The sequence below is a fragment of the Pleurodeles waltl genome, chromosome 7 (assembly GCF_031143425.1).
Source record: "Pleurodeles waltl isolate 20211129_DDA chromosome 7, aPleWal1.hap1.20221129, whole genome shotgun sequence".
NCBI lineage: Eukaryota > Metazoa > Chordata > Amphibia > Caudata > Salamandridae > Pleurodeles > Pleurodeles waltl.
The window spans coordinates 945,806,152-945,832,345 of NC_090446.1; the positions used below are offsets into that span (position 1 = coordinate 945,806,152).

Consider the following 26,194-nt stretch of genomic DNA (forward strand, 5'->3'; position numbering starts at 1 on the left):
CGTTTCACTCCTCTTTGTAGTGCCTGTTCCGGCACTTCTGCAGGTGCTGCCTGCTTCTGAGAGGGCTCCCTGTTTTGCTGGGTGCCCCCTCTGTCACCTGACGCAATTGGCGACATCCTGGTCCCTCCTGGGCCACAGCAGCATCCAAAAACCTTACCTGCACGATTTGCAGCTAGCAAGGCTTGTTGGCGGTCTTTTGGCGGGAAAACACTTCTGCACGACTCTCCACGGCGTGATGGATTGGTCCTCCAAAGGGGAAGTCTCTAGCCCTTGTCATTCCTGCAGAAACCTAAGCTTCTACAGTCCAGTAGCAGCTTCTTTGCACCCGCAGCTGGCATTTCCTGGGCATCTGCCCATCTCCGACTTGCTTGTGACTTTTGGACTTGGTCCCCTTGTTCCACAGGTACCCTCGACTGGAAATCCATTGTTGTTGCATTGCTGGTTTGGATCTTTCCTGCAGTATTCCCCTATCACGACTTCTTTGTCCTTTGGGGAACTTTAGTGCACTTTGCACTCACTTTTCAGGGTCTTGGGGTGGGCTATTTTTCTAACCCTCACTATTTTCTAATAGTCCCAGCGACCCTCTACAAGGTCACATAGGTTTGGGGTCCATTCGTGGTTCGCATTCCACTTTTGGAGTATATGGTTTGTGTTGCCCCTATCCCTATGTGTCCCCATTGCATCCTAATGTAACTATACATTGTTTGCACTGTTTTCTAAGACTATTACTGCATATTTTGGTATTGTGTATATATATCTTGTGTATATTTCCTATCCTCTCACTGAGGGTACACTCTGAGATACTTTGGCATATTGTCATAAAAATAAAGTACCTTTATTTTTAGTATAACTGTGTATTGTGTTTTCTTATGATATTGTGCATATGACACTAAGTGGTACTGTAGGAGCTTCACTTGTCTCCTAGTTCAGCCTAAGCTGCTCTGCTAAGCTACCATTATCTATCAGCCTATGCTGCTAGACACGCTATACACTAATAAGGGATAACTGGGCCTGGTGCAAGGTGCAAGTACCCCTAGGTACTCACTACAAGTCAGTCCAGCCTCCTACAGGTTTTGGTACAAGTACCACAGGAGAGGCCCATGGACGTTCAGAGTGCTCAACCACTCCCAGTTCAAGCATTTTCTGCACCTCTTGCTTTATGCAGTCTCTGACATGGTCAGGCTGCCTATAGATCTTACTTTTGACAGGCAAGCTGTCTCCAGTATCTATAGTGTGCTCACACCAAGAAGTGGTACCTGGCACAGTAGAGAAGAGATCAGAAAACTGACCCAGGAGATTTATGCAGTGGTCTTTCTGCTCAGCAGTAAGACAATCTGCCAAAACTACACCTTCCACTAAAGCATCTTGTTCTGTGGAAGAGAAGAGATCAGGGTCACTCTCTTCTTCCTGTCCCTCATCAGTTGCCATGAGCAGGGTGAGATCAGCTCTGTCATAGTAGGGTTTCAGGCGATTGACATGGAGCACCCTAAGGGGACTCCTGGCAGTGCCTAAGTCAACTAAGTAGGTGACTTCACCCTTCTTTTCAACAATTATGTGGGGTCCACTCCATTTAAGTTGGAGTGCTCTTGGGGCCACAGGCTCCAAGACCCACACTTTCTGCCCTGGTTGGTACTGAACCAAAACAGCCTTCTGGCCATGCCATTGCTTTTGGAGCTCTTGGCTGGCCTGAAGGTTTTTACTGGCCTTTTTCATGTTCTCAGCCATCCTGAAACTGAGGCCAAGTACATAGTCCACTATGTCTTGCTTTGGAGCTTTTAAAGGTTGTTCCCAACCCTCCTTAACAAGTGTTAGAGGACCTCTCACAGGGTGTCCAAATAGGAGTTCTAAGGGGTTGAAGCCCACTCCTTTTTGGGGTACCTCCCTATAAGCAAAAAGGAGGCATGGTAAAAGGATATCCCATCTCCTGCGGAGTTTTGCAGGGAGTCCCATAATCATGCCTTTGAGAGTTTTGTTAAATCTCTCCACCAGTCCATTTGTTTGTGGATGATAGGGTGTAGTGAACTTGTATGTCACACCACACTCCTTCCACATGGCCTTTAAGTAAGCAGACATGAAATTGCTTCCCCTGTCTGATACCACCTCTTTTGGGAAGCCCACCCTGGAAAAGATTCCCAGGAGGGCCTTTGCCACTGCAGGAGCTGTAGTGGTCCTTAGAGGAATTGCTTCAGGATATCTGGTGGCATGGTCCACTACCACCAAGATAAACCTATTGCCTGAAGCAGTAGGAGGGTAAAGGGGGCCAACTATGTCAACCCCTACCCTTTCAAAGGGAACCCCAACCACAGGCAGTGGAATAAGGGGTGCCTTTGGAGTGCCACCTGTCTTGCCACTGGCTTGACAGGTTTCACAGGACTTACAAAATTCCTTTGTGTCCTCTGACATTCTAGGCCAATGAAACAGGGGAACAAGCCTGTCCCAAGTTTTCATTTGCCCCAAATGTCCAGCTAAGGGAATGTCGTGGGCTAGAGTTAGGAGGAACTTTCTGTACTCCTGAGGAATCACCAATCTCCTGGCAGTTCCAGGTTTTGGATCCCTTGCTTCAGTGTACAAGAGGTTGTCCTCCCAGTAAACTCTGTGAGAGTCACTGACATCCCCATTTGCTTGTTTGACAGCTTGCTGTCTTAGACCCTCTAGTGTGGGACAGGTATGCTGTGCCACACTCAGCTCCTCCCTGGCAGGCCCCCCTTAACCCAAAAGCTCAGCAGTATCTGCTTCCAGCTCCTCTGGTGTAGGTTCTGCACGGGGTGGAAATTCTTCTTCCTCAGAAGTTGAATCCACTGTAGAGGGAGGGATAGTAGGTAGTGTTTTACCTTTACTAACCCTAGCTTTAGGGAGCACTTGGTCCATTGCTTCAGGATCCAAGTCACCCTGTCCTTTTTGCTTTTTGGTCTGAGCCCTGGTTAAAGCAAAAATATGCCCTGGAATGCCCAGCATTGCTGCATGGGCCTCCAACTCCACATCTGACCAAGCTGATGTCTCTAAATCATTTCCAAGTAGACCGTCTACAGGTAAATCTGAGGCAACCACAACTTTCTTTGGACCAGTAACCCCCCCCCCCCCCCCCCCCCCCCCCCAGTTGAGATTCACAACAGCCATGGGGTGGCTAAGAGTGTTGTTGTGAGCATCGGTTACTTTCTACTGGTGACCAAGTAGGTGTTGTTCAGGGTGGACCAGTTTCTCTATTACCATTGTAACACTGGCACCTGTGTCCCTGTAGGCCTGAACCTCAACACCATGTATTAGGGGTAGTTGCTTGTACTTATCCATGTTAAGGGGACAAGCAACCAAGGTGGCTAAATCAATAGCCCCCTCAGAGACTAACACAGCCTCTGTGGTCTCCCTAATCAGACCAACCCCAACTAAGTTACCAATAGTGAGCCCAGCTACTCCCTTGGATTGGCTATTAGTAGGTTTGCTCCCACCACCACTGCTATTAGTAGGGACACTAGGTGTAGCAGTAGGGGTTGTAGTGGTAGGAGGCTTGGTGCTTTTCTTTGGACAACTGGGATCTGTTGTCCAATGGCCTTTTATTTTTCATAAATAGCACCATGGTTTCTTTTCTTTGTTTTGATTAGAAGAGGATTTGAGCCCACCACCCCCACCAGAGTGTTTTTGTGGGCCTGATGAAGACTCATTTTTAGATTTGTCCCCACCCTTGTCAGAAGACTTACCATCCTTCTTCTTATTGCCATCTTTGTCACCCCCTGTATGAACTTTTCTGTTCACCCTTGTTCTGACCCATTTGTCTGCCTTCTTTCCCAATTCTTGGGGAGAGGTCAGATCAGAGTCCACCAGGTACTGGTGCAACAAATCAGACACACAATTATTAAGAATATGCTCTCTCAGGATTAAGTTATACAGGCTTTCATAATCAGTAACTTTACTGCCATGTAACCACCCCTCCAAGGCCTTCACTGAATGGTCAACAAAGTCTACCCAGTCTTGTGAAGACTCCTTTTTGGTCTCTCTGAACTTCATCCTGTACTGTTCAGTGGTTACGCCATAACCATCTAGGAGTGCATTCTTAAGAACTGCAAAATTATTGGCATCACTTTCTTTTACAGTAAGGAGCCTATCCCTACCCTTTCCACTAAATGATAGCCATAGGATAGCAGCCCACTGCCTTTGAGGGACATCCTGTACAACACAGGCCCTCTCAAGTGCAGCAAACCACTTGTTAATGTCATCCCCCTCCTTTTAAGGGGGAACTATCTTGTGCAGATTCCTGGAATCATGCTCTTTTGCAGGATGACTATGGGGAATACTGCTGCTGCCACCATGGGTTTCTAAACCCAATTTCTGTCTTTCTCTTTCTATCTCTAAGGACTGTCTATCTAAATCCAGCTGTTGCTTCTTGAGCTTCAGCCTGGATTCCTCCACTCTCAATCTATTGAGCTCCCTTTCTAACACTCTGTCATCAGGGTGGGTGGGAGGGATATGCCTAGAAACAGAAGTATGGTGAGAATGAACAGAAGGAGACCTGGCCCAAACAGATGGCACCCTAACAACTTGGCTAACAGGAACAGCACTTCTACTATGATGAGAAGGAATACTCTTACTGTGATGTGAGACCACACTATCTGTATGATGTGACTCTACATCAGTACCAGCTATGCTAGGTTGTCTGCTAATGGGCAGGCTAGGAAGTTTCCCTTCTGAATCTTTTGCTAGGGGTGCCCCAGGATCAGAGTGGGAACCATCAGCTAACTTTTCAACAGAAGTGCCACCTCTGGCCTTATCCTGTTCAACAAGCATATTCACTAATAGTTCTCTAGGAGGATTCTTCCCTACACTTAAACCTCTTTCAATGCAGAGACTCCTTGCTCCTTTCCAGCTAAGGTGATCATAAGCAAGTTTGGACAGATCAACAGTTTGGCCTGTGCCAGACATTTTAGAAAGTGTTTAAGTGATAGAAAAAGTGAGAAAAAAGTTTTTCAGAACTTTTGGAAAGACAGAAAAAAACTTTGTAAACTTTTAAAGAATTTTTTGAAAGTTTAGAAGTACTTTTCAGCACTTTAGAAAAGGAGTGAGAAAAGAAAAGCAAAACTTTTTGGTTAGGTGTACATACACTGAACTTGTTTTGTATATTTTTCTCTTATGAAAAGTACAATGACAAAAGTGGTAAGTAGTTACAAAGCACTTATCCCACCACTGCACAACCAATGTAGGAGGCTGGACTGGCTTGTAGTGAGTACCAAGGGGTACTTACACCTTGCACCAGGCCCAGTAATCCCTTATTAGTGTATAGGGTGTCTAGCAGCTTAGGCTGATAGATAATGGTAGCTTAGCCGAGCAGCTTAGGCTGAACTAGGAGACGAGTGAAGCTCTTACAGTACCACTAGTGTCATATGCACAATATCATAAGAAAACACAATACACAGATATACTAAAAATAAAGGTACTTTATTTTTATGACAATATGCCAAAAGTATCTCAGGGAGTACCCTCAGTATGAGGATAGCAAATATACACAAGATATATGTACACAATACCAAAAATATGCAGTATAGTATTAGAAAACAGTGCAAACAATGTATAGTTACAATAGGATGCAATGGGGACACATAGGGATAGGGGCAACACAAACCATATACTCCAAAAGTGGAATGCGAACCACGAATGGACCCCAAACCTATGTGACCTTGTAGAGGGTCTCTGGGACTATTAGAAAATAGTAAGGGTTAGAAAAATAGCCCACCCCAAGATCCTGAAAAGTGAGTGCAAAGTGCACTAAAGTCACAAGCAAGTCGGAGATGGGCAGATGCCCAGGAAATGCCAGCTGTGGGTGCAAAGAAGCTGCTACTAGGCAGTAGAAGCTGAGGATTCTGCCAGAACGACAAGGGCTAGAAATGTACCCTTCGGAGGATGGATGTCCCACGTCGTGAAGAGTCGTGCAGAAGTGTTTTCCCGCCGAAAGACCGCCAACAAGCCTTGCTAGCTGCAAATCGTGCGGTTAGGGTTTTTGGATGGTGCTGTGGCCCAGGAGGGACCAGGATGTCGCCAATTGTGTCAGGGGACAGAGGTGGTGCCCAGCAAGACAAGGAGCCCTCTCAGAAGCAAGCAGCACCCGCAGAAGTGCCGGAACAGGCACTACAAAGAGGAGTGAAACAGTGCTTACCCGAAGTTGCACAAAGGAGTCCCACGCCGCCGGAGGACAACTTAGAAAGTCGTGCAATGCAGGTTAGAGTGCCGTGGACCCAGGCTTGGCTGTGCACAAAGGATTTCCGCCGGAAGTGCACAGAGGCCGGAGTAGCTGCAAAAGACGCAGTTCCCAGCAATGCAGTCTGGCGTGGGGAGGCAAGGACTTACCTCCACCAAACTTGGACTGAAGAGTCACTGGACTGTGGGAGTCACTTGGACAGAGTTGCTTGATTCAAGGGACCTCGTTCGTCGTGCAGAGAGGAGACCCAGCGGACCAGTGATGCAGTTTTTTGGTGCATGCGGTAGCAGGGGGACGATTCCGTCGACCCACGGAGATTTCTTCGGAGCTTCTAGTGCAGAGAGGAGGCAGACTACCCCCACAGCATGCACCACCAGAAAAACAGTCGAGAAGGCGGCAGGATCAGCGTTACAGAGTTGCAGTAGTCGTCTTCGCTACTTTGTTGCAGTTTTGCAGGCTTCCAGCGCGGTCAGCAGTCGATTCCTTGGCAGAAGGTGAAGAGAGAGATGCAGAGGAACTCGGATGAGCTCTTGCATTCGTTATCTAAGGAATTCCCCAAAGCAGAGACCCTAAATAGCCAGAAAAGAGGGTTTGGCTACTTAGGAGAGAAGATAGGCTAGCAACACCTGAAGGAGCCTATCAGAAGGAGTCTCTGACGTCACCTGCTGGCCTGGCCACTCAGAGCAGTCCAGTGTGCCAGCAGCACCTCTGTTTCCAAGATGGCAGAGGTCTGGAGCACACTGGAGGAGCTCTGGGCACCTCCCAGTGGAGGTGCAGGTCAGGGAAGTGGTCACTCCCCTTTCCTTTGTCCAGCTTCGCGCCAGAGCAGGGCAGAGGGGTCCCTGAACCGGTGTAGACTGGCTTATGCAGAAATGGGCACCATCTGTGCCCATGAAAGCTCATGAAGGCTACTCCTCCCCTGCCTTAACACCTTATTCCAAAGGGAGAGGGTGTAACACCCTCTCTCTGAGGAAGTCCTTTGTTCTGCCTTCCTGGGCCAAGCCTGGCTGGACCCCAGGAGGGCAGAAACCTGTCTGAGGGGTTGGCAGCAGCTGCAGTGAAACCCCTGAAAAGGCAGTTTGGCAGTACCTGGGTCTGTGCTAGAGACCCGTGGGATCATGGGATTGTGCCAACTATGCCAGGATGGCATAGAGGGGGCAATTCCATGATCATAGACATGTTACATGGCCATATTCGGAGTTACCATTGTGAAGCTACACATAGGTAGTGACCTATATGTAGTGCACGCGTGTAATGGTGTCCCCGCACTCACAAAGTCCGGGGAATTGGCCCTGAACAATGTGGGGGCACCTTGGCTAGTGCCAGGGTGCCCACACACTAAGTAACTTAGCACCCAACCTTTACCAGGTAAAGGTTAGACATAAAGGTGACTTATAAGTTACTTAAGTGCAGTGTAAAATGGCTGTGAAATAACTTGGACGTTATTTCACTCAGGCTGCAGTGGCAGGCCTGTGTAAGAATTGTCAGAGCTCCCTATGGGTGGCAAAAGAAATGCTGCACCCATAGGGATCTCCTGGAACCCCAATACCTTGGGTACCTCAGTACCATATACTAGGGAATTATAAGGGTGTTCCAGTAAGCCAATGTAAATTGGTAAAATTGGTCACTAGCCTGTTAGTGACAATTTGAAAGAAATGAGAGAGCATAACCACTGAGGTTCTGGATAGCAGAGCCTCAGTGAGACAGTTAGTCATAACACAGGTAACACATTCAGGCACACTTATGAGCACTGGGGGCCTGGCTGGCAGGGTCCCAGTGACACATACAACTAAAACAACATGTATACAGTGAAAAATTGATGTAACATGCCAGGCAAGATGGTACTTTCCTACACTCCACTTCGTAGTGTCTGTTCCGGCACTTCTGCGGGTGCTGCCTGCTTCTGAGAGGGCTCCTTGTCTTGCTGGGCGCCCCCTCTGTCCCCTGACGCAATTGGTGACATCCTGGTCCCTCCTGGGCCACAGCAGCATCCAAAAACCCTAACCGCACGACTTGCAGCTAGCAAGGCTTGTTTGCGGTCTTTCTTCAGGAAAACACTTCTGCACGACTGTAGGAGGCTGGACTGGCTTGTAGTGAGTACCAAGGGGTACTTACACCTTGCACCAGGCCCAGTTATCCCTTATTAGTGTATAGGGTGTCTAGCAGCATAGGCTGATAGATAATGGTAGCTTAGCAGAGCAGCTTAGGCTGAACTAGAAGACGAGTGAAGCTCCTACAGTACCACTAGTGTCATATGCACAATATCATAAGAAAACACAATACACAGATATACAAAAAATAAAGGTACTTTATTTTTATGACAATATGCCAAAAGTATCTCAGTGAGTACCCTCAGTATGAGGATAGCAAATATACACAAGATATATGTACACAATACCAAAATATGCAGTAATAGTATTAGAAAACAGTGCAAACAATGTATAGTTACAATATGATGCAATGGGGACACATAGGGATAGGGGCAACACAAACCATATACTCCAAAAGTGGAATGCGAACCACGAATGGACCCCAAACCTATGTGACCTTGTAGAGGGTCGCTGGGACTATTAGAAAATAGTAAGGGTTAGAAAAATAGCCCACCCCAAGACCCTGAAAAGTGAGTGCTAAGTGCACTAAAGTTCCCCAAAGGACATAGAAGTCGTGATAGGGGAATTCTGCAGGAAAGACAGAAACCAGCAATGCAACAACGATGGATTTCCAGTCGAGGGTACCTGTGGAACAAGGGGACCAAGTCCAAAAGTCACAAGCAAGTCGGAGATAGGCAGATGCCCAGGAAATGCCAGCTGTGGGTGCAAAGATGCTGCTACTGGACAGTAGAAGCGTAGGTTTCTGCAAGAACGACAAGGGCTAGAGACTTCCCCTTTGGAGGACGGATCTCTCACGCCGTGGAGAGTCGTGCAGAAGTATTTTCCCGCCGAAAGATCAACAACAAGCCTTGCTAGCTGCAAATCGTGGGGTTAGTGTTCTTGGATGCTGCTGTGGCCCAGGAGGGACCAGGATGTCGCCAATTGCGTCAGGGGACAGAGGGGGCGTCAAGCAAGAAAAGGAGCCCTCTCAGCAGCAGGCAGCACCCGCAGAAGTGCCAGAAACAGTCACTACGAGGATGTGTGAAATGGTGCACACCCGAAGTCGCACAAAGGAGTCCCACGTCGCCGGAGAACAACTTAGGAGGTCGTGCAATGTAGGTTAGAGTGCCCTGGATCCAGGCTGGAATGTGCACAAAGGATTTCCGCCGGAAGTGCACGGAGGCCGGAGTAGCTGCAAAAGTTGCGGTTCCTAGCAATGCAGTCTGGCGTGGGGAGGCAAGGACTTACCTCCACCAAACTTGGACTGAAGAGTCACTGGACTGTGGGAGTCACTTGGACAGAGTTGCTGGATTCAAGGGACCTCGCTCGTTGTGCTGAAAGGAGACCCAAGGTACCGGTGATGCAGTTCTTTGGTGCCTGCGGTTGCAGGGGGACGATTCCGTCGACCCACGGGAGATTTCTTCGGAGCTTCTAGTGCAGAGAGGAGGCAGACTACCCCCACAGCATGCACCACCAGGAAAGCAGTCGAGAAGGCGGCTGGATCAGCGTTACAGAGTTGCAGTAGTCGTCTTTGCTACTATGTTGCAGTTTTGCAGGCTTCCAGCGCGGTCAGCAGTCGATTCCTTGGCAGAAGGTGAAGAGAGAGATGCAGAGGAACTCGGATGAGCTCTTGCATTCGTTATCTAAGGAATCCCAAGAGACAGAGACCCTAAATAGCCAGAAAAGAGGGTTTGGCTACCTAGGAGAGAGGATAGGCTAGCAACACCTGAAGGAGCCTATCAGGAGGAGTCTCTGACGTCACCTGATGGCACTGGCCACTCAGAGCAGTCCAGTGTGCCAGCAGCACCTCTGTTTCCAAGATGGCAGAGATCTGGAGCACACTGGAGGAGCTCTGGGCACCTCCCAGGGGAGGTACAGGTCAGGGGAGTGGTCACTCCCCTTTCCTTTGTCCAGTTTCACGCCAGAGCAGGGCTAAGGGGTCCCTGAACCGGTGTAGACTGGCTTATGCAGAAATGGGCACCAAATGTGCCCATGAAAGCATTTCCAGAGGCTGGGGGAGGCTACTCCTCCCCTGCCTTCACACCATTTTCCAAAGGGAGAGGGTGTAACAGCCTCTCTCAGAGGAAGTCCTTTCTTCTGCCATCCTGGGCCAGGCCTGGCTGGACCCCAGGAGGGCAGAAGCCTGTCTGAGGGATTGGCAGCAGCAGCAGCTGCAGTGAAACCCCGGGAAAGGCAGTTTGGCAGTACCAGGGTCTGTGCTACAGACCCCTGGGATCATGGGATTGTGCCAACTATGCCAGAATGGTATAGAGGGGGCAATTCCATGATCATAGACATGTTACATGGCCATATTCGGAGTTACCATTGTGAAGCTACATATAGGTGGTGACCTATATGTAGTGCACGAGTGTAATGGTGTCCCCGCACTCACAAAGTCCGTGGAATTGGCCCTGAACAATGTGGGGGCACTTTGGCTAGTGCCAGAGTGCCCTCACACTAAGTAACTTAGCACCCAACCTTTACCAGGTAAAGGTTAGACATATAGGTGACTTATAAGTTACTTAAGTGCAGTGTAAAATGGCTGTGAAATAACGTGGACGTTATTTCACTCAGGCTGCAGTGGCAGGCCTGTGTAAGAATTGTCAGAGCTCCCTATGGGTGGCAAAAGAAATGCTGCAGCCCATAGGGATCTCCTGGAACCCCAATACCCTGGGTACCTCAGTACCATATACTAGGGAATTATAAGGGTGTTCCAGTAAGCTAATATAAATTGGTAAAATTGGTCACTAGCCTGTTAGTGACAATTTGAAAGAAATGAGAGAGCATAACCACTGAGGTTCTGATTAGCAGAGCCTCAGTGAGACAGTTAGTCATAACACAGGTAACACATTTAGGCACACTTATGAGCACTGGGGCCCTAGCTGGCAGGGTCCCAGTGACACATACAACTAAAACAACATATATACAGTGAAAAATGGGGGTAACATGCCAGGCAAGATGGTACTTTCCTACACAACCACCCCCCAAACGAAGGACAATAAGACTAGCCATGACCTGATGAGTCTTCATTGTCTAAGTGGAAATATCTGGAGAGTCCATCTGCGCTGGAGTGGCTACTCCCAGGTCTATATTCCACTGTATAGTCCATTCCCTGTAGGGATATGGACCACCTCAACAATTTAGGATTTTCACCTTTCATTTGTTTTAGCCAAAGTAGGGGTGTGTGTTCTGTCTGAACAATGAAGTGAGTGCCTCAACTTCTTCAGTGCCCAGACCACAGCAAAGGCCTCCCTCTCAATGGCAGACCAACGCTTTTCTCTAGGGGTCAACCTCCTACTAATAAAAACAACAGGTTGATCCTGGCCCTCAGAATTAAGTTGTGATAGGACTGCCCCTACTCCTAATTCAGATGCATCAGTTTGGACATAGAATTTGTTAGAGTAACAAGGGCTTTTCAGGACAGGTGCAGAGCACATGGCCTGCTTCAGCTCCTCAAAAGCTTTCTGACAGCTAGCTGTCCACAATACCTTTTTAGGCATCTTTTTGGATGTGAGGTCATTAAGAGGGGCTGCAATGGAGCCATAGTTCTTAATGAACCTCCTGTAATACCCAGTGAGGCCTAGGAAGGCTCTCACCTGAGTCTGAGTAGTAGTTGGAACCCAATCTAGAATAGTTTGGATTTTCCCCTGAAGTGGTTCAATCTGTTTCTCACCAACAAGGTGTCCCAGATAAACCACCTTCCCCTGCCCTATCTGGCACTTTGAAGCCTTGATAGTGAGGCCTGCCTTTTGCAGGGCCTCTAAAACTTTCCATAGGTGGACCAGGTGATCATCCCAACTGGAGCTAAAGACAACTATGTCGTCCAGATATGCTGCACTAAAAGCTTCCAGCCCTTGCAGGACTGTGTTCACCAACCTCTGAAAAGTGGCAGGTGCATTTTTCAATCCAAAAGGCATTACTGTGAATTGGTAATGGCCTCCAATGGTTGAAAATGCAGTTTTAGGTTTAGCATCTTCTGATAATTTGATCTGCCAATACCCTGCAGTCAAATCAAAAGTGCTTAGATACTTGGCAGATGCCAGTGTATCTATGAGCTCATCTGCCCTGGGTATAGGGTGAGCATCAGTTTTGGTTACCTGGTTGAGACCTCTGTAATCAACACAAAACCTCATTTCTTTCTTTCCATCCTTGGAATGAGGTTTTGGTACAAGTACCACAGGAGAAGCCCATGGACTTTCAGAGTGCTCAACCACTCCCAGTTCTAACATTTTTTGCACCTCTTGCTTTATGCAGTCTCTGACATGGTCAGGCTGCCTATAGATTTTACTTTTGACAGGCAAGCTGTCTCCAGTATCTATAGTGTGCTCACACCAAGAAGTGGTACCTGGCACAGTAGAGAAGAGTTCAGAAAACTGACCCAGGAGATTTATGCAATGGTCTTTCTGCTCAGCAGTAAGACAATCAGCCAAAACTACACCTTCCACTAGAGCATCTTGTTCTGTGGAAGAGAAGAGATCAGGTAGAGGATCACTGTCTTCTTCTTGTCCCTCATCAGTTGCCAAGAGCAGGGTGAGATCAGCCCTGTCATAGTAGGGTTTCAGGCGATTGACATGGAGCACCCTAAGGGGACTCCTGGCAGTGCCTAAGTCAACTAAGTAGGTGACTTCACCCTTTTTCTCAACAATTGTGTGGGGTCCACTCCATTTATCTTGGAGTGCTCTTGGGGCCACAGGCTCCAAGACCCACACTTTCTGCCCTGGTTGGTACTGAACCAAAACATCCTTCTGGTCATGCCATTGCTTCTGGAGCTCTTGGCGGGCCTGTAGGTTTTTACTGGCCTTTTTCATATAATCAGCCATCCTTGATCTGAGGCCAAGTACATAATCCACAATATCTTGCTTTGGAGCTTTTAAAGGTTGTTCCCAACCCTCCTTGACAAGTGTTAGTGGACCCCTAACAGGGTGTCCAAAGAGGAGTTCAAAGGGGCTGAAGCCCACTCCTTTCTGGGGTACCTCCCTGTAGGCAAAAAGGAGGCATGGTAACAGGATATCCCATCTCCTGCGGAGTTTTTCAGGGAGACCCATAATCATGCCTTTGAGAGTTTTGTTAAATCTCTCCACCAGTCCATTTGTTTGTGGACTTGCCACTGGCTTGACAGGTTTCACAGGACTTACAAAATTCCTTTGTGTCCTCAGACATTCTAGGCCAATGAAACAAGGGAACAAGCCTGTCCCAAGTTTTCATTTTTCCCAGATGTCCAGCTAGGGGAATGTCGTGGGCTACAGTTAGGAGGAACTTTCTGTACTCCTGAGGAATCACTAACCTCCTGGCAGTTCCAGGTTTAGGATCCCTTGCTTCAGTGTACAAGAGGTTGTCCTCCCAGTAAACTCTGTGAGAGTCACTGACATCCCCATTAGCCTGTTTGACAGCTTGCTGTCTTAGACCCTCTAGTGTGGGACAGGTTTGCTGTGCCACACTCAGCTCCTCCCTGGCAGGCCCCCCTTCACCCAAAAGCTCAGCAGTGTCTGCTTCCAGCTCCTCTGGTGTAGGTTCTGCACAGGGTGGAAATTCTTCTTCCTCAGAAGTAGAATCCACTGTAGAGGGAGGGATAGTAGGAAGTGCTTTACTTCTACTAGCCCTAGCTTTAGGGAGCACTTGGTCCATTGTTCCAGGATCCAAGTTTCCTGTCCTTTTTGCTTTTTGGCCTGAGCCCTGGTTAAAGCAAAAATATGCCCTGGGATGCCCAGCATTGCTGCATGGGCCTCCAACTCCACATCTGACCAAGCTGATGTCTCCAAATCATTTCCTAGTAGACAGTCTACAGGTACATCTGAGGCTACCACAACTTTCTTTGGACCAGTAACCCCCCCCCAGTTGAGATTTACAACAGCCATGGGGTGGCTAAGTGTGTTGTTGTGAGCATCGGTTACTTGGTACTGGTGACCAAGTAGGTATTGTTCAGGGTGGACCAGTTTCTCTATGACCATAGTCACACTGGCACCAGTGTCCCTGTAGGCCTGAACCTCAACACCATTTATTAGGGGTAGTTGCTTGTACTTATCCATATTAAGGGGACAAGCAACTAAGGTGGCTAAATCAATAGCCCCCTCAGAGACTAACACAGCCTCTGTGGTCTCCCTAACAAGACCAACCCCAACTAAGTTACCAAAAGTGAGCCCAGCTACTCCCTTGGATTGGCTATTAGTAGGTTTGCTCCCACCACCACTGCTATTAGTAGGGACACTAGGTGTAGCAGTAGGGGTTGTAGTGGTAGGAGGCTTGGTGCTTTTCTTTGGACAACTGGGATCTGTTGTCCAATGGCCTTTTATTTTACATAAATAGCACCATGGTTCCTTTTCTTTGTTTTGATTAGAAGAGGATTTGGGCCCACCACCCCCACCAGAGTGTTTTTGTGGGCCTGATGAAGACTCATTTTTAGATTTGTCCCCACCCTTGTCAGAAGACTTACCATCCTTCTTCTTGTTGCCATCTTTGTCACCCCCTGTATGAACTTTTCTGTTCACCCTTGTTCTGACCCATTTGTCTGCCTTCTTTCCCAATTCTTGGGGAGAGGTCAGATCAGAGTCCACCAAGTACTGGTACAACAAATCAGACACACAATTATTAAGAATATGCTCTCTCAGGATCAAGTTATACAGGCTGTCATAATCAGTAACTTTACTGCCATGTAACCACCCCTCCAAGGCCTTCACTGAATGGTCAATGAAATCAACCCAGTCTTGTGAAGACTCCTTTTTGGTCTCTCCGAACTTTATCCTGTATTGTTCAGTGGTTAAGCCATATCCATCCAGGAGTGCATTCTTAAGAACTTTGTAATCATTGGCTTCACTTTCTTTCACAGTAAGGAGCCTATCCCTACCTTTTCCACTAAATGATAGCCATAGGATAGCAGCCCACTGCCTTTGAGGGACATCCTGTACAACACAGGCCCTCTCAAGTGCAGCAAACCACTTGTTAATGTCATCCCCCTCCTTATAAGGGGGAACTATCTTGTGCAGATTCCTGGAATCATGCTCTTTTGCAGGATGACTATGGGGAATACTGCTGCTGCCACCATGGGTTTCTAAACCCAGTTTCTGTCTCTCCTTCTCTACTTCTAAGGTCTGTCTATCCAAATCCAGCTGTTGCTTCTTGAGCTTCAGTCTGGTTTGTTCCACTCTCAATCTATTGAGCTCCCTTTCTAACAATCTGTCATCAGGGTGGGTGGGAGGGACATGCCTTGAAACAGAAGTATGGTGAGAATGGACAGAAGGAGACCTGTCCCTTACAGAAGGCACCCTAACAGCTTGGTTAACAGAAACATCACTTCTACTGTGGTGAGAATGAATGCTCTTGCTATGATGTGAGACAACACTCTCTGTATGGTGTGACTCTACATCAGTACCAACTATGCTAGACTGTCTAGTAATGGGCAGGCTCTGAATTTTCTTTCCTGAATCTTTTCCTAGGGGAGTCCCTGGATCAGATTGGGAACCATTAGCTGCTTTTTCAACAGATGGGGCCCTTCTGGCCTTATCTTGTTCTCTAAGCATGTTAAGCAATAATTCCAAGGAAGGATTCTTTCCTACACTCCAACCTCTTTCTATACAGAGACTCCTTGCTCCTTTCCAGCTAAGGTGGTCATATGCAAGTTTGGAAAGATCAACATTTTGGCCTCTGCCAGACATTTTAGAAAGAGTTTAAGTGACAGAAAAAGTGAGAAAAAGTTTTTAGAGCTTTTAGAAAGACAGAAAAAAAACTTTTTAAACTTTTAAGAACTTTTAGAAAGTTTAGAAGTACTTTTCAGCACTTTAGAAAAGAGTGAAAAGAGGAAATGCAAAACTTTTTGGTTATGTGTACATACACTGAACTTGTTTTGTATATTTTTCTCTTATGAAAAGTACAATGACAAGAGTGGTAAGTAGTCTCAAAGCACTTATCCCACCGCTGCACAACCAATGTAGGAGGCTGGACCGGCTTGTAGTGAGTACCAAGGGGTACTTACACCTTGCACCAGGCCCAGTTATCCCTTATTAGTGTATAGGGTGTCTAGCAGCATAGGCTGATAAATAATGGTAGCTTAGCAGAGCAGCTTAGGCTGAACTAGGAGACAAGTGAAGCTCCTACAGTACCACTAGTGTCATATGCACAATATCATAACAAAACACAATACACAGATATACTAAAAATAAAGGTACTTTATTTTTATGACAATATGCCAAAAGTATCTCAGTGAGTACCCTCAGTATGAGGATAGCAAATATACACAAGATATATGTACACAATACCAAAATATGCAGTAATAGTATTAGAAAACAGTGCAAACAATGTATAGTTACAATAGAAATCAATGGGGACACATAGGGATAGGGGCAACACAAACCATATACTCCAAAAGCGGAATGCGAACCACGAATGGACCCCAAACCTATGTGACCTTGTAGAGGGTCGCTGGGACTATTAGAAAATAGTAAGGGTTAGAAAAATAGCCCACCCCAAGACCCTGAAAAGTGAGTGCAAAGTGCACTAAAGTTCCCCAAAGGACATAGAAGTCGTGATAGGGGAATTCTGCAGGAAAGACACAAACCAGCAATGCAACAACGATGGATTTCCAGTCGAGGGTACCTGTGGAACAAGGGGACCAAGTTCAAAAGTCACAAGCAAGTCGGAGATGGGCGGATGCCCAGGAAATGCCAGCTGTGGGTGCAAAGATGCTGCTACTGGACAGTAGAAGTGTAAGTTTCTGCAAGAACGACAAGGGCTAGAGACTTCTCCTTTGGAAGAAGGATCCCTCCCACCGTGGAGAGTCGTGCAGATGTGTTTTCCCGCCGAAAGACTGCCAACAAGCCTTGCTGGCTGCAAATCGTTCGGTTAGTGTTTTTGGATGCTGCTGTGGCCCATGAGGGACCAGGATGTCGCCAATTGCGTCAGGGGACATAGGGGGCATCGAGCAAGACAAGGAGCCCTCTCAGCAGCAGGCAGAACCCGCAGAAGTGCCAGAAACAGGCACTACGAGGATGCGTGAAACGGTGCTCAGCCGAAGTCGCACAAAGGAGTCCCACATCGCCGGAGAACAACTTAGGAGGTCGTGCAATGCAGGTTAGAGTGCCGTGGACCCAGGCTGGACTGTGCACAAAGGATTTCCGCCGGAAGTGCACGGAGGCCGGAGTAGCTGCAAAAGTCGCGGTTCCCAGCAATGCAGTCTGGCGTGGGGAGGCAAGGACTTACCTCCACCAAACTTGGACTGAAGAGTCACTGGACTGTGGGAGTCACTTGGACAGAGTTTCTGGATTCAAGGGACCTCGCTCGTCGTGCTGAGAGGAGACCCAAGGTACCGGTGATGCAGTTCTTTGGTGCCTGCGGTTGCAGGGGGACGATTCCGTCGACCCACAGGAGATTTCTTCGGAGCTTCTAGTGCAGAGAGGAGGCAGACTACCCCCACAGCATGCACCACCAGGAAAGCAGTCGAGAAGGCGGCTGGATCAGCGTTACAGAGTTGCAGTAGTCGTCTTTGCTACTATGTTGCAGTTTTGCAGTCTTCCAGCGCGGTCAGCAGTCAATTCCTTGGCAGAAGGTGAAGAGAGAGATGCAGAGGAACTCGGATGAGCTCTTGCATTCGTTATCTAAGGAATCCCAAGAGACAGAGACCCTAAATAGCCAGAAAAGAGGGCTTGGCTACCTAGGAGAGAGGATAGGCTAGCAACACCTGAAGGAGCCTATCAGGAGTCTCTGACGTCACCTGATGGCACTGGCCACTCAGAGCAGTCCAGTGTGCCAGCAGCACATCTGTTTCCAAGATGGCAGAGGTCTGGAGCACACTGGAGGAGCTCTGGGCACCTCCCAGGGGAGGTACAGTTCAGGGGAGTGGTCACTCCCCTTTCCTTTGTCCAGTTTCATGCCAGAGCAGGGCTAAGGGGTCCCTGAACCGGTGTAGACTGGCTTATGCAGAAATGGGCACCAAATGTGCCCATGAAAGCATTTCCAGAGGCTGGGGGAGGCTACTCCTCCCCTGCCTTCACACCATTTTCCAAAGGGAGAGGGTGTAACACCCTCTCTCAGAGGAAGTCCTTTGTTCTGCCATCCTGGGCCAGGCCTGGCTGGACCCCAGGAGGGCAGAAGCCTGTCTGAGGGGTTGGCAGCAGCTGCAGTGAAACCCCGGGAAAGGCAGTTTGGCAGTACCAGGGTCTGTGCTACAGACCCCTGGGATCATGGGATTGTGCCAACTATGCCAGGATGGTATAGAGGGGGCAATTCCATGATCATAGAAATGTTACATGGCCATATTCGGAGTTACCATTGTGAAGCTACATATAGGTAGTGACCTATATGTAGTGCACGCGTGTAGTGGTGTCCCCGCACTCACAAAGTCTGGGGAATTGGCCCTGAACAATGTGGGGGCACTTTGGCTAGTGCCAGGATGCCCTCACACTAAGTAACTTAGCACCCAACCTTTACCAGGTAAAGGTTAGACATATAGGTGACTTATAAGTTACTTAAGTGCAGCGTAAAATGGCTGTGAAATAACGTGGACGTTATTTCACTCAGGCTGCAGTGGCATGCCTGTGTAAGAATTGTCAGAGCTCCCTATGGGTGGCAAAAGAAATGCTGCAGCCCATAGGGATCTCCTGGAACCCCAATACCCTGGGTACCTCAGTACCATATACTAGGGAATTATAAGGGTGTTCCAGTAAGCCAATATAAATTGGTAAAATTGGTCACTAGCCTGTTAGTGACAATTTGAAAGAAATGAGAGAGCATAACCACTGAGTTTCTGATTAGCAGAGCCTCAGTGAGACAGTTAGTCATATCACAGGTAACACATTTAGGCACACTTATGAGCACTGGGGCCCTGGCTGGCAGGGTCCCAGTGACACATACAACTAAAACAACATATATACAGTGAAAAATGGGGGTAACATGCCAGGCAAGATGGTACTTTCCTACAACGACTCTTCACGACGTGGGACATCCATCCTCCAAAGGGGATGTCTCTAGCCCTTGTCGTTCCTGCAGAATCCTCAGCTTCTACTTCCTAGTAGCAGCTTCTTTGCACCCACAGCTGGCATTTCCTGGGCATCTGCCCACTCTCGACTTGATCGTGACTTTTGGACTTGGTCCCCTTGTTCCACAGGTACTCTCATCTGGAAATCCATCGTTGTTGGATTGCTGGTTTGTGTCTTTCCTGCAGAATTCCCCTATCACGACTTCTGTGCTCTTTGGGGAACTTTAGTGCACTTTGCACTCACTTTTCAGGGTCTTGGGGTGGGCTATTTTTCTAACCCTTACTATTTTCTAATAGTCCCAGCGACCCTCTACAAGGTCACATAGGATTGGGGTCCATTCGTGGTTCGCATTCCACTTTTGGAGTATATGGTTTGTGTTGCCCCTATCCCTATGTGTCCCCATTGCATCCTATTGTAACTATACATTGTTTGCACTGTTTTCTAATACTATACTGCATATTTTTGGTATTGTGTACATATATCTTGTGTATATTTGCTATCCTCATACTGAGGGTACTCACTGAGATACTTTTGGCATATTGTCATAAAAATAAAGTACCTTTATTTTTAGTATATCTGTGTATTGTGTTTTCTTATGATATTGTGCATATGGCACTAGTGGTACTGTAGGAGCTTCACTCGTCTCCTAGTTCAGCCTAAGCTGCTCTGCTAAGCTATTATTATCTATCAGCCTAAGCTGCTAGACACCCTATACACTAATAAGGGATACCTGGGCCTGGTGCAAGGTGTAAGTACCCCTTGGTACTCCCTACAAGCCAGTCCATCCTCCTACACCCAGCAGCTAAGATGTTAAGTACAATCTAAGGCCACCTTACAAAGTTAATTGAAAATAATGATGCATTAGTTTCTTCAATAATGTTAAGTAATGAGACACGACCACTAGCTCCAGAATAAGGGATTGGAAATAAGTAGGTGAATTATATATAATATAAGATAACAACTGATCATTTCATGTTAATTAGCAAGACCAGGGATACTGAAATCAAGGACCAACCTCAATCCCTTCAATGTCTTCTAGGAAGCGACGGCTTACTGAAACTAGGGCTGCTTCTGGCCATTCATGGAACCAATCAATTGCTGTACAGTTTACTACAGCAGGAAACTTTCTAGCACGAACTCGTAGGGTAGACCCCACTGGGGAAAAGCAAAGGATGATCTGAAAGACATTTAATGTATGGTTCAGCATATACAACTCCTAAGTGAGATATCAATAGATATTAGAAAATAACATTTATGGATGCTACAGTTATCAGGAATACAAAATTAAACTTTAAATCATAGTAAAAGAGACATAACTTTGGTACTGCTGATTCTGAAAATACTGTGTCACCTCATAAGTTTTTTTACTATGACATATACCTGCTGTCACCTTGGGACCATGGAAACATTTTAGGCTTGGCCTCGGTGACAGCTTGAGCTGTTCTCCTATACTGTTGTTCATTTTGTTTAATAATATTTAATATACTTACTTTGGTCAGCAGTCTTCTTCCATTATTCCACTGAGTTGTCCTTCATAGTTTATTTCTGTTGAGCAGCGCATGCTGTAGAAGGCAATGGCTTAGCCTAGTTTAGCCACTCAGGCCAGATGTACCAAAGAATTTTATCCATTCTTTGTCTATGGGAAAAAGCTTTCGTACATATGGCCCTTCGTTCGAGTGACTCAATTTTACCTCTGCACAGTTGCCATAAAAACAGCACTCTTTCATGCCAAGACGTTAGGAAATATGTGTGCTTTCCAGTTTTTTTCAAGTTTTGTTATCATAACAGGGTTTCTCTTTTCTTTCTGCTAAGCTTAATTTTATTAAGCCTTTCTCTTGTGTGGTGTAAAAATCTGCACGTCATGTGTAGCCTCGTGCGGGGCTGGTGCTAGACATGGAAAGTGTGGGCAGCTGCCTAGGGCCAAATACTCAGCCCACCAACAAAGGTCCCCCACACTATTGCATCAGAGCCAGACCACAGCACACTGATCCTCTTTTTCCACCTTCCCATCCAATTGAGAGCAAGATGTGTCTCTTTTTATCTGAGAAAGTGGAGGGTGTCCTACCATGGGCCTTGCACCTATGGTGTAATTCTGTACGGCTAAGGGGAGAGGGCCTCTTTCCTTGGGTCCAGTTGCAGGTTTCTATTGCTAATAGAGCTCCTATCCCGCCTGCTCGCAGAGAAGCACTGCAGGAGTTCCGTTGTCCCACTTTTGGTGCCCTGCCTGATGTAATAGTCTTAAAGACAAGCATTTACAACAGTCCTTTAGGGTGGAGGGGCAACGCCCCCCTACCTTTTGCCCCTCATGAAGAGTGCCGGTCAGGATGAACAAAGGTCAGCCTGAAAGACACTCTTTGTGTTCATGTCAGGCAGCCAGGAGCAGACATGAGCGATTTGCGCAGACTCCTGGCTGCCTGAGCTGAACTTTGCTGGGCTGAAGAGGTCACAGCTCCTGTGGGCGAGGCCTCCTCGGCTCCGCAAAGGTGCCTCAAGGCCTTCCCCCGGGTGACGAGGGAAGCGTCACCCATTGACTTCAACCTGGGTGCTTCAGGTTTAAGCCCTGAAGCGCCCAGGGCGAGTGTCAATCAGTGACACCTCGTCACAGAGTGGGGTGGGGTCAGCAGTCTCACTGACCCCATCCCAATCTGTGATGAAGTTGGGACTGCTTCCTTCCCTCATTGGCTGACCTAAGGTCAGCCAGTGAGAAAAAGCAGCAGTCCCAATCCTTCTGAGACCTCAGAGGCTGAAGGTAAGTGTGTGTGTGTGATCTTTTTAAATTAATGTTTGGTGCGTGCGTGCATGTTTGAATGTTGAGTGTTGTTAATGGATGTGCGTGCATGCATGCGTGTGTGAAAGAATGAGTGTGAGTATGCTTCCCGCCCCCCCCCCCCCTCCCAAAACTGCTGGCCGCCACTGATTTACAATGCATTAGGCCTCGCTGTCGTGAACGTTAGAGGTATTGGCGTTGAAAATGACATAGTTTTTTTTATTTTTTTGCTGAATCGGGCCCCACATGTTGTTTATAGACATTATAATTCTACAGACTTCCATTTGACTATGCATAGTTCTGTGCGAATAAGCCCACAGCTCATGTATTTCACTGCATCTTTATGGCTATTACTAGGTAATGGGCAACTGCAGGAATTCCTGACTGAAGTGGTGAAAAAAGCGGGGTAGATCTTTAAAGGTGAGCGGGCCTATGCCACACAGGATCCTGCACTGGCACGGACAATTTAAACTGATGCAAATGGGGGTGTCGTTTTTCTCAGTGGTTAAAGGGTAGTAAAAACATGCTTTGAGAGAGAATATCTTTTGGGAATAATACATATACATATGTATGTACTACTCTATTAATAAAACGTGGTGTTACTCTGCATTGAGGTTATTTTATAACAATAAAAAACTAGAAATTGTTTCTATACAGATAATTTGTACTGAATATACATATACTCGCAGTACAAAAGAACTAGTATGCTTAGCTACAGCAACTAAAAAGAAATACAAAGGCTTATGGAATCTCTAACACCAACAAACCACAGAATCTACAGTTTGTGTGTTAATTAAGGCATTTTTTGCACAATTTGATTTCTTTCTGTATGTTTAGTTTGTAGAGTTGTGTTTGTATAACGAAATTACATTAGGCTATTGAAATGTATGGCAAAAACGTTTCAATAGGATAAAAATGGATGCCGGGTGGAGATTCAAGTGGGTTGTGAAGCCCCCGAGGCCACCTCTGTCCTGGTGGTTTGAAGCCCTGCTGCTTCATTAGCCAGGAAAGTCTGCGTCATCACAATTTACTGTATTTGCACCTTTTAGTACCGAAAATTGCAATCAAAAAAGTTGTAACTTAAATTTCAACAAATTAAAAATACGAAATATACTTCTCATTTGTAGCACACAATATTATATGAAGGATTGGTAAACGCAAAATATTAAATATGCATTTCAAAATGTTTTGTAGTACGCAATTTAACATGTAGCGCTCAAAACACTTTAAGCTGTCTCAGGGTGCTGCTCCAGGTGGTATTTTGTTTTTTTTACGTTGTGATGTGATGTCGATATTTTTTGGGACACTGTTTATTAGGCATTATTCATTTGCTAAGTAACGCATTTCAAATCAGAATCAACGGGGAAGGGAGTGGATGGGAGCCATACGGAAGCAATTTTAGATAAACTTGCAATATTGCCAGAGCTGCTAACTAGTTTAATTCAATTCTGCAAACCTGCGAGGGCAACAGACAAAATAACTAGTTGAATGTCACTTGGTGGCAAGAAGCAGGACAGAGCCCCCCCTAAGGGAGGCAAAGGGAGTCCCCCTGCATCCAAGCCAGATGGGTCAGTTAGCAAGGAGCATGGTTTAAGAAACGAGCTCCCTTCCACGGCACCCCGCTATCCCCCATAATTATTGTCACAAAAAAGAGTCTAGAATTGCTAAATCTGGAGACACCTGCGAATCAGCTGCAAAACGTCCCCCCTCTTATGGTGTCCCCACATCCCCCTCTGCTACTGTGGCAAACAATAGTTTAGAACAGCCAACTTCGGAGATAGTCCCAAATGAGTCCCAAAATGAGCCTCCCTTGACAGTGCTGCCACTATCCCCTACAATCATTGTGGGAAAAAGCAGTCTAAAAGCACAAAATGTGAAGACAGTTTCGAATCAGTTGCGTAAGTCGAGCATTGGGCATGCTCAACAGTCATTATTGACAAGAAAACAGAAGAAGAGACTGAAAAAAACATGCAAAGCCATAAAACAAACCATTAGATGGAATCACACTGGGAGAACACTCAATAAAACCAGTAACTCCCCAAATACATTGGAGCCTTATGCTATTTTTAAGCAGAGATACCTCTACAATGGGCGTTCGCCCAGCGGGTGACGATCTCTCACCCAACGTCGAGCCTAAATCTCAAATCAACAACAATAAGGTTGCTTTGGCTCACAAAGAAGATCATAACCCTCTGCCAATTAACCATGGGACGGAGGGTTCCAACATAGACTTTAGCCAAGTACCACCTACAGTAGGTGTTAGGCCCGACAGAATCAATCAATCAATCAATCAATAGATTTATAAAGCGCGCTATGTACCCGTTAGGGTTTCGAGGCGCTGGGGGAGGGGGGGGGCTGCTGCTATCGTTCGAAGAGCCATGTCTTGAGGAGTCTCCTGAAGGTGAGGTGGGGAGAGAGTTCCAGGTCTTGGCGGCGAGGTAGGAGAAGGATCTGCCGCCAGAGGTCTTGCGCTGGATTCGGGGGACGATGGCGAGGGCAAGGTTGGCAGAGCGTAGTTGACGTGAGGGAACGTAGAAGTTGAGTCTGGAGTTCAGGTAGGTGGGTCCGGTGTTGTGTAGTGCCTTGTGTGCGTGGGTGAGGAGTTTAAAGGTGATCCTCTTGTCCACGGGGAGCCAGTGGAGGTCCTTCAGGTGGGGGGAGATGTGACACCGGTGGGGTATGTCGAGGATCAGGCGGGCAGATGCGTTCTGGATGCGTTGGAGTCGTTTGATGTCTTTTGTTGGGATGCCTGTGTAGAGTGCGTTGCCGTAGTCGAGTCTGCTACTGACGAGGGCTTGGGTCACCGTCTTTCTGGTTCCTGATGGAATCCACTTGAAGATCCTGCGGAGCATGCAGAGGGTGTTAAAACTGGAAGAGGAGACAGCGTTGACCTGTTTGGACATGGTGAGAGCAGAGTCGAGGATGAAGCCGAGGTTTCGTGCGTGGCTGGCTGGGGTGGGTGGGGGGCCGAGGGTGGTGGGCCACCAAGAGTTGTTCCAGGCCGAGGGGGTGCGCCCGAGGATGAGGACTTCCGTCTTGTCGGAGTTAAGTTTCAGGCGGCTGTTGCTCATCCACTCGGCGATGGATTTCAGTCCCTCGTTGAGGTTGGTTTTGGCGGTGAGAGGATCTTTGGTCAGGGAGAGGACGAGCTGGGTGTCGTCGGCGTAGGAGATGATGCTGAGGTTGTGTTGGCGGGCCAGTTGTGCGAGGGGGGCCATGTAGACGTTGAACAAAGTTGGGCTAAGTGAGGAGCCTTGGGGGACGCCGCAGATGAGGTTGGTGGCTTTGGAGCGGAAAGGTGAGAGTCGGACTCTCTGGGTTCTGCCGGAGAGAAAGGATGAGATCCAGTTGAGGATAGAATAGCTGTTCCAAGGTTAACAAAGGGGCTGCCACAAGTTAGAGGGGTGGGCCTGTGATGGACAAGAGTATATGGGGAGTGTGGAAACAGCACAGGGGCCCAGCTACATCCCTGTGTCTTATTCACTGGGCATGAAGGGTAGGAGCAGCATCATTGAAGGTAACCTAGACAGAGAGCTAAATAAAATGCCATTTGTCAACAGTGGGGTCCTGGGTTTGATTAAACAAAGTGATAGTGATAATGCAATCGACCAGCATCTGATCTTTGAAGACACCACATTCGAACCTCATAGGGCAAAGGGGACAGTTTTGACGGGGCCTCAATCCAAAGGAAGATCAGGATAAGGCCAAGTGGGGGTTTGGAGCAGTGAGAATAGATGTCAACCTCGCATAGAATATAGCCCTGAACCAGACCATGATTACAATAGGGTATTAAATATAAAGCCTGTAATCCATCAGGAAATCACGGATCAGCCTACCATAATCTTTACTCCATTATATGCTTCCCAGGGGCCATGGGATATTCTCAACAGATCAAATATCCTACGATTATTACATCATATATCGGCATATGAAAATGTAATGTTGGAAGATCTATTAGTGGTGAATTTCAGTACTCTCACATGGATTAGCCAGAACGAATCCACATTGACCATATGGTCTGCACAAAGTAAGAACTATAGAATCTTTGAATACGAAGGCCTCCTGGAAAATTGGGGTATACAAATTAGCAAAAAAGTCAGAGAACCTTACCCACAAGTCTTAGCTGCTGGAAACCAAGCATCACATCTGGTGAGGAAAAATCCCAGTGCCTTGAGGGTATCTCCGGTCATGA

At 47.2% G+C, this 26,194-nt stretch overlaps 1 protein-coding gene across 1 annotated transcript in view; it reads right to left on the reverse strand.

The window, feature by feature from the left end:
* The window catches only part of DNAH17 (dynein axonemal heavy chain 17), a 7,556,186-nt gene that overhangs the window by 1,041,107 nt on the left and 6,488,885 nt on the right, over positions 1 to 26,194 (reverse strand). The window contains exon 43 of the mRNA XM_069201738.1: positions 20,251 to 20,412. Within this exon, the coding sequence (XP_069057839.1) occupies positions 20,251 to 20,412 (162 nt within the window). The remainder of the gene's footprint in view (positions 1 to 20,250; positions 20,413 to 26,194) is intronic.